This window comes from Nannospalax galili, unplaced genomic scaffold (genome assembly GCF_000622305.1).
Source record: "Nannospalax galili isolate Female #2095 unplaced genomic scaffold, S.galili_v1.0 scaffold944, whole genome shotgun sequence".
Lineage (NCBI taxonomy): Eukaryota > Metazoa > Chordata > Mammalia > Rodentia > Spalacidae > Nannospalax > Nannospalax galili.
The window spans coordinates 2,809,532-2,818,984 of record NW_008352899.1 but is presented as its reverse complement, the minus strand read 5'-3'; the positions used below and the strand labels follow the sequence as shown (position 1 = coordinate 2,818,984).

The 9,453-nt window shown below is 40.1% G+C and overlaps 1 protein-coding gene across 7 annotated transcripts in view; it reads right to left on the bottom strand.

Annotated features, from left to right (window-relative positions):
• The window catches only part of Macf1 (microtubule actin crosslinking factor 1), a 389,588-nt gene that overhangs the window by 222,638 nt on the left and 157,497 nt on the right, over positions 1–9,453 (bottom strand). For all 7 annotated transcript variants that reach the window (XM_029554606.1, XM_029554605.1, XM_029554607.1 and 4 more), the window contains one exon: positions 7,497–7,589. In XM_029554606.1, the coding sequence (XP_029410466.1) occupies positions 7,497–7,589 (93 nt within the window). The remainder of the gene's footprint in view (positions 1–7,496; positions 7,590–9,453) is intronic.

Here is a 9,453-nt window from a genome sequence, read left to right as displayed (position 1 = left end):
CCGTGTCGTGCAATGCCGCGGAGGTCAGAAGAGGGCTTCGGATTCCCCTGGAACTGGAGTTAAGGATGGTTCATAGCAACCATGTGGGTGCTGGGAATCGAACCCAGGTCCTCTGCAAGAGCAGTCAGGGCTCTTAACTGCTGAGCCATCTCTCCAGCCCCCTAGTAAATCTCTTTTATTCCCATTTATTTCTGGAGCTAACAGAGCCATTCCTAACTCCCACAGGGATCCTTTCTTTTTCTTGACTGGATTCTAAGGAAAGATGATATATTCCAAGGTCCAAAGTTTAGGTACTCATTTTTCCTTCTTAGGGGGGGCATCTTCCACTATTTTACTAAGTCAACTCTGATCACAGAACTATCTTTTCCCTGGACCTTTTTCTCATGCAGCCTGTGAACACATGGCTGCTGCCTTCTAGGAAAGCAGACTTTGGGGATCTACTTACAAAGTGCATAAAAATGTACATGAAGAAGAGGAGGAGGAGGAGGAGATAGCATCTGCTAGGCATGGTGGTGATGCTTATAATCCTAGTACTGGAGAGGTAGAGGCAATAGGATCAGAAAATTAAGGCTACCTGAGACCTTGATTTAAAAAAAAAAAAAAAAAAAAAAAAAGAGCCAGGCCACAGGCCTTTAATCCAGAGGCAGACAGATTTCTGTGAGTTCAAGGTCAGCCTGGTCTATAGAGTGAATTCCAGGTCAGCTAGGGCTACAGGGAGACTGTCTCAAAAACACCAAAAAACTCCCACCCAAACAACAACCCCCACCCCCACCACCACCGCCAAAAGAGAGAAACTATAAATACTATATATCTTAAAATTGGCTTGAGCAAAACTAACAGTGAAGGAATTCTATTACTGCTATAAAGATGTGTGGCCCAAAGAAGTCAGCTGATCTCATGTTTGTTTCCTCATCTAAAAAATGCTAATAAGAAACAGATATCATAGCCTATTTATCTGGTCAACCCACCTCACAGCTTTTAGATGACCAAATTCATGAAACAATCCATCCATTTAACAAATATTGAGTGCCTATTCTATGCCAAGCAAAGACAAGAGTGGAGGAGAAAAAGTCTGACACTCTCACTCCAGGAGCAGAGAACAAGACAGCAAACATGTAATACACGAAATAATAATATTGTTTAACACTCTACTGTAAGCCACATAGTACTTTTGAGAGCAATTTTCAAGCAAGCTCCTGGCAAGAAAAAGGAAAGGATGGTATGACGGCTCTTTGGTAAAGATGCTTGCAGTGGACCTGAGTTCCACTAGAACCCAATCTATGCAAAGGTGGAAGGAGAGAAGCAACTTCATAAAATTGTTCTCTGATCGCCACATGTGCTCCACAGCAAATGTGCGCCCCCCCACAATGTGCATGTGTGATCATGCACACACCCAAATAATAACATCTTTTTAAAAAGAAAGAGGGGGCTGGAGAGATGGCTCAGCGGTTAAGAGCACTGACTGCTCTTGCAGAGGACCTAGGTTCGGTTCCCAGAACCCACATGGCAGCTACGAATGGTCCTTAACTCCAGTTCCAGGGGAATCTGAAGCCCTCTTCTGATCTCTGCAGCACTGCATGACACAGGTGCACTCACATACATGCAGGCAATACACTCATACACATAAAATAAAAATAATAAATAAAATATTTTTTAAAAAAAAGAATGAGGAAAAGATACAACCTAGACAGTCCAGGCATTTATCAGGAAAAAAAAGAAAAACAACTTTCCTGCATGGATAAGGACATATATACAGATGTTGACTGCAAAAATGAGCCACTTTATTTATACAATTATACATACATGGCAAATGATAGCTGTGTGGCATAGCTGTTGGGGGACACCACTCACATTACACTCTACAGAAATCAGTTCAGATAAACAAATCAGGCCACCCTTCATCACCTGACAAACCCCACAGAATTTAGGGCTGGGGATTTAGCTAGTAGTAGAACATGTTCCTTGCATACACATGGGCTCAGAGTAGGGAATATTAGAAATATAAAACATAAATATTAGCACATACTGTTTATGATTTCTAAAATGTACAAAAACATACATAAAAATGCTATCTAAATACAACTCTAGGATAGTATTTATCAAGGGGCCAGAAGAAGCAAGAATGCTGATTGTATCTGAAATGCTTTATTTCGTTAAAAAAAAGAAAGAGCTGGGCTTGGTGGCGCAGGCCTGTAGTCCCAGCACTAGGGAGGCAAAGGCAGGCGGATCTCTGTGAGTTCAAGACCAGGTTGGTCTACATAGTGAGTTCCAGGACAGCTGGGGCTGCAGGGAGACCCTGTCTCAAAAAGACAAAAAAAAAAAAAGAAAGAAAAGAAAAAAGCCTCTGAAGCATACAGAACAAAACATTAACATCTGTTTAATTTTAAAGTGACTACACACATAAGGTCTCATATGCTTCTGGGTCCTTAAAATGTTCATAAGTAAAACTCATGTTAAGGCTAGGCATGGTTGTACACATACCTTTAATTCCAGCACTGGGGAGGCAGAGGTGGTGTATCTATGTGTTTGAGGCCAGCCTGGTCTACATAGCAAGTTCCAGGCCATCTGGGGCTACAGGGAGACTTTGTCTTAAAAAGACCAAAAATAAATAAATAAATAAAAAATAAATAAATAAAGTCTCTCTATAAAGATATTTATACTACCAATCTCATCAATAGTAGCAAAATTTTAATCTGGAGCTAGCCTCTCTTTCAATAGAATATACCCTTGAGATGAGAACCACCATCTCCATGTACACAAATATCACTGTTCTAGGTCATCATCAACCACAGAGAATGACTATTTGGCTGATCTAACATCTGACAGCTCTACTTTGTATTTCTATATGGATATAACTATATATATACTATTACTATATATTATAATCTTGATGATAACAGCTAAAAAGTATATACACAAGCAGAATGAAAACATAATCTATACAAAGACTGCTATAAAAAATATTGGGCTGTTGAGACGGCTCAATGGGTAAAGGTGCTTGCTGCCAAGACTGATGACCTGAATTGGATCCCTGGAACCCACATGGTAGAAAGAGAGAACCAACACCTGAAGTGTCCTCTGACTCCATACACATGTTGTGGTATCCATGCATATGCATATACATGTACACAAATACAAAGATGTAAAAATTATTTTAAGTCAGGCATGGTGGCACACACCTTTGATCCTAGCTCAGGAGGCAGAGGCAGAAGGATCTCTGTGAGTTTGAGGCCAGCCTGGTTGACATAGCAAGTTCCAGGTCATCTGGGGCTACAGGAAGACCCTGTCTCAAAAAAGACAAAAAAAAAAAAATTTAATTTAAAATATTCATAAATATCACAGCACACATACCCCAAAAGAAAAGAAAACCCAAATACCCATCAACTCCTGAAGGAAGGAATGAGATCTATAGTGTGTCCATACAACAGATTGCTATCCAGCAAGAAAAAGAAGTGCTGACATACATTGTAACATAGATGAAGCCAAAAAAACATGCTAAGTGAAAGAAGCCTAGGGTGGAGGTATGTGCTGATTATCTCAGTATTTGGAGATGGAGGATGGGCCTGAGTCCTTCATAGACTCAAAACCAAAAATCCCAAAGCAAAGTCCAATACAGGACTACATAAACTGGATTGTTGCAATGGTTATACAGCTCATAAAAACAGTGAATTATGTGCCAGGTATAGTGGCACATGCCTTTAATCCCAGGACTAGGGAGGCAGAGGCAGGCAGATCTCTGTGAGTTCAAGGCCAGCCTGGTCTACATAGTGAATTGAAAACTGATTTTTAAGCATCAGAGTTAATATTTTTGAATTTATTTATTTTTATTTTATGTGTGTGAATGTTTTGCCTGCATGTATGTGCACCAGTATCATGCAATGCCTGTGGAGGACAGAAGAGGCCATCAGAACCCCTGGAACTGGAGTTAATGGACAGTTGTTAAGTGCCATGTGGGTGCTGGGATTCGAACCTGGGTCTTCTGCAAGAACAACCAGTGTTCTTAACCATTGAACCATCTCTCCAGCCCCCAAATTGTAAAACTTTTAAGAAATATTTATGACATGTATGTGTGAAAAAAAAAGGATTAAATTACTATTGTTGGGTTCAAGAATTTCGTTGTATACTGGGCATGGTGGCACAGGCTTGTAATTCCAGGAGGCAGGACTGCAAATTCAAGTCTAACCTGAGCAACTACTTCAGACTCTGACTCAAAAGTTTTTCTTATAATAAAAAAAGCCTGGGAATATCATATAACTCGGTGATAAAGTGCTTGCTTAGCAAAAGAGAGACAGTTTTAATCTACAGTATCAAAATAAAATAAAAGGGAACTATAACCCCAAAGTTTGAATCAGAAATAGCAGTATAAATGTATGACTTATTAAAAAGATCAATACAATTATTGTCTAGTTCTGGCTACAGGAAATGCAAAAAAAAAAATGACCAATCCAGTAGTAGTCAAGCTGTAATATTTTCTTTAAGGTTTTATTTTTTTAAGTGGGGGGAGGGGTTCTTTGGAGAAATTAAGAATATTGGGCAGTGGAGGGAAGTTTGAGATCACACTAAATAGTTTCTTTAAATCTGTAAGTCATAGTGACACTAAAAAGTAAAAGACAGGTCTGGCAAGATGGCTCAGTGGGCAAAGGCTCTTTCAAGGCAAGCCTAACCACTTGAGCTCCATCCTGGGAAGATAAGTAAAGGCAAAAGGAGAGCACCAACTCCAAAGTTGCCCACTGACCTCCACGTGTGTACTACAGCATAGACACACACACATTCATCACACCCACACAATAATAATAATAAAAATAAAGTCTTTTTTAAAGGTAAAAGATAAACTTTTCTGATCACCTTTGGAGACTCTCAGGGAACCAGCTAATTATTCTGAAAACCAGTAAACAGAGGTAAAGTCAGATTGTTTTGCACTTTATTATAGGAATTATCATCAGGGTAGTTAATGAGGTGATCTTTTTCAAGTAAATAATGAAGGAGGATTAATGAAATCTAACTATCATGTTGCAGCATCTAATAAAATAACAGAACTCCAGTAGTTACTAAAATGGCTAGGTATAGCACTAACAGTTGAGAATGGACGCGCCAGGCTGGCAACACCTGAGCACAAAATATGCACATCTTTTATTAATTTATTTTTTAAAATTTTTTGGTCTTTTTTCTGAAGCAGGGTCTCCCTGTAGCCCCAGCTGTGCTGGAACTCACTATGTAGACCACGCTGGCCTTGAACTCACAGAGATCTGCCTGCCTCTGCCTCCCAAGTACTGGGACTACAGGTGTGCACCACCACACCCGGCAAAATATGCACATCTTGATATGCAGCAATAAAAGTTTATGACATGGCAAGACCCCCTCCTACACACACACACACACACACGGTTGTTTTGTTTTAATTTGAATTCTGTTAAGCCTCAGGTGTAGATCCAAACTAGCAGTTTATGGGCAACACAGGGATAGAAGACATTGTTAGACTATCTCCCAAGGATGCTACCAGTACCTTAATAACTTTATTCAGGACCTGAAGTCTTCAACAAATTATACAAGGAGAAGGAGAGATTTAATGCAATATGTATGTATACCTACTTTAGACTGAGCCAAACCAACTATTCTTTTAAAATGAGATCACTAGATACATTGATCTAATTACTTGACAATTCCATAAAAAGATTAATTTTTAAGGCATGAACTTATCGTGGCTTGCTTGAATAAAGAATTCTTATTTTAGTATATTCAGAATATACCAAAATATTCACAGATAAAATTATATAAGGTTTGGAGTTTCCTTAAAAATAACTAGTTGAGGCTGGCGGTGGTGGCACATGCCTTTAATCCCAGCACTCGGGAAGCAGAGGCAGGCGGATCTCTGTGAGTTCAAGGCCAGCCTGGTCTACACAGTGAGTTCCAGGCCAGCTGGGGCTATAGGGGGCCCTCTCTCAAAAAGACAAAAAAAATTTTTTTTTGTTTTGTGGTGTCGGGTATGGAACCCAGGGCCTCCTGCCTGCTGGGCAAGCACTCTACCTACCACTGAGCCACATCCTCAGGATTGTAACATTTTCAAGGAGAGAGAAAAATTATTTCCTCATGGAACTGCTCATGAAAGGATCCACTTCACTGTATCTGTCTTCTCCACTACAACCATTCTAATTAACAGATTCAGTTTTCATCCTTTGGCCCCTAAGTTTCCTACTTTTAAAAGAGATTTAGTTGCTGTCAGGGTAAACAGAGATGTAGTAGGTATTGTCATGTGTCTGTGATAAGCAGTGTTCACATTAAGTTTGTGTCAAAATCAAACAACAACAAATTGTCCTAAAACTCTCTCTCTGTTCATAAGAGTTCAAAGGAGGTAATTAAAGTACTACATGAAGGCTCAACAAGATTCATGTCCTATCCTGAAAGGTGAACTCCCCAAGCTCAGGTCCCTGGTATGCCTATATACATCTCTCCATGCACTCCTAACCCGAGCACTGTAGAATGCCTGCACTGGCTCTAACCAGAGTCCCAACAAACAAGCCTGTGCTCTGGGAATTTCCTTGGGGTTGGGGGGTTGGGGGGAGTGTCTAAGGATCCTGAGACACCTGCTGTTCTGCCTTCAACCAGAAGGTGGGTGCAAACTCTCCAACTAGGGTGAAACATTGGCCACAGCCCAGCAAGTCCCTGCCAGAAGGTCCTAGTCTTCTTTTCACATCTGCTGAAGGAATGCTCCCCTCAGTCCATCATCCTACATGCAGCAATTGGACATTAGAGAGCTAGCTGTCTGAGAAAAAGCCATGCTTGGCTAGACTAAAAGTGATTTAACAAAAATAGGGCTGTTCTTTTTCATAGCAATGCAGACTTTTAAAAAATTGTGCTGCCAGGCATGGTGGCACATGCCTTTAATCCCAACAGAGGCAGACGGATCTCTGTGAGTTCAAGGCCAGCCTGGTCTACATAGTGAGTTCCAAGACAGCTGAGGCTACAGGGAGACCCTGTCTCAAAAAGATAAAAAAAAAAAAGTGTCAACTTAGAAAGGAGTAGCAGGCCAGTCACGTGACTATGTAGATATTTCAAGAAGTCACTGCTTGTGGGTATGATGGCTTCCCAGAACATACACAAATCGCTCCTAAGGTGCTATGATTAACCAGCCTCATTTAGAGATCCTCAGAGATGAGGAGAGTCTGGATCAAAGCAGAGTCTAGATCTTGTATCCTTCTAAACCATCAGACCCAACATCTCCCGACCTCTCATGTTCTGTGTCCCCAAAGATCTCAGGCTTGACTTCACTGAAAAAGCAGACTTCTAATACCAGACAAGGGCAAACCACAAAATAATTATGAAGTTCAGGGTTTAGGATACAATGTCTTGTCTCCAAGCTAATCTTAATTTTCCTTCCCAACTCCCACACATCATTGTTCACTGCCAAATACAGAGAAGGAATACAAATTCTGCCTGGAGAAGCCAGCACAATTTTCTAGGTCATGTAGAAACATAGCAACAAGAACCCCAGACCCTACCTGGAAGTGCAAAATAATGGTCCAGATCAGGCCCAGGGTTAGCTTGGGGTTGCCATCTGTGATGTCATCATTGCGAATATTCACTAGCTTCACCTGAAAAAGAAAGACAAGCCGGCCTCAGAATTCTAGGACTTTTTGTTCTGTGTTTGACATAGTTTCATTATTAACATACTGTTAAATTAATTATTCTAACACTTGTACAGAGTAACAAGCCACTTAAGACAGCTTCATCATCCAAAAGGCAACCTTGCGCTGTTCCCTTTGTAGCAGTTGAATCCTGCCTCATTCTGAATTCCTGACAAGCGCTGGCTCTCATTTTGCTTTTCCAGAATGTCATATAAATGGCATGTAACCTTTGGTATTGAATTGCTTTCTTTACCCACTACAGAGCATAATGCTCTTGAGATTCCCCTCCAAGTTTTTGCATGAATGCTTGCTCCTTTTAACTGCTAAAGAGTATTCTATTGTACAGATGACCTACCCTAGACTTGCCCATTCATCTTCTGAGGAGCTGGAAGGTTATTCCTAGTTTGGACATTTCTGAATAAAGCTCCAATATTCTTGTACAGTTTGCTGTGTGAGCATATGGTTTCATTTCTCTAGGGTAAAATTCCTGGGAGATTGCTGGGTCATATGGTATATATGTAGCTTTATAACAAACTGTCAAATCACCAGCAAAGAAACCTTGTACACATATGGTATTGCAAATTTCTTTAAAAAAAAAAAAAGTTTTATTTACTATTTTTATTTTATGTATATGAGTATATTGCTTGCATGTATGTAAGTGCTCCTGTGTCATGCAAATGCTTGTGGAGGATAGAAGAGAGTGCTGGATTCCCCTGGAACTGGAATTACAGATGGTTGTTAGCTGCCATGTGGGTGGTGGGAATCAAACCTGGGTCCTCTGCAAGAGTAGCCAGTGCTCTTAACCACTGAGCCATATCTCCAGTCCCTGGTATTACAAATTGCTTCTTTATAAAGTCATCAAAACCCTGATTTGTTTTTTCTTTTTTGGAGTTAAAAGAGATGCTACTTCTCCCTCACTCTCTAACTAGCTTCTCACTCCATTTTCCCTTCTTTGTCACGGTTATATCTTCTTGCCATGACTCCCATCAATTTACTCATAAAATCCCATTCCAAGAACATAGTGTGCACAGAGATAGGCCCTCCTCTTCCCTTTGATGATCACTTGTCCCCGTATGCTGGAAACTGAGGGTTATTAATTAAGACAGCCTTTTCTGTCACTTCCTCACAGAGTTCCTGTTTAACTATGACAGGTTCTTCTATCTCTTCTACTGAACTGAAATCTATTTCTAAAAAAACCTGCCTTCCTAGTCACCACTCACTAACAGTCTAGAGTTGGTGTGTTGGCAGTTACCAATCAGTTAATATTCCTCAGTCCAATTTCTATTAGGTTTTCCCTTTCATTAGGATGTCACCTCCCTTGGCTAGATCACTCTCTAGTAACTTCTTCAGGGACCTTAGTACCTAACTCTTCTTCTACCTTGTCATCTGTCATCCTTCTTGCAATTTAGCACACACACTGGTAACTAAAACAAATATCTGCAGTTTGATTGCCTTTTCAATCCTAAAGGTTACCACTGTACTCTGCTTTGATCACCTACACAACTACAACATTTCTGGAGAGATGGCTTAGCCATTAAAGGCTCAGGCTCACAACCTAAACATCAGAGATTTCCTGCCATTCTGAGACTACTAAAGTTCTCACTTGCCTACATTTTCCTTCTATAGTAATCAATTCTACTCTTTGTCCCTATTTGCACTTCTAGCTAATCAATTCTTATTTTATCTTGAGGTACCCTTGAGGTTTCCCTAACTCAAAATATAGACATTTAAATATTGCTTCTTCCTAAATATACCAAGAGCCTTCATTTCTCCTACCATTCACTATTACACTATTATATTATTATTATTACTATTATTATTATTTTATGTC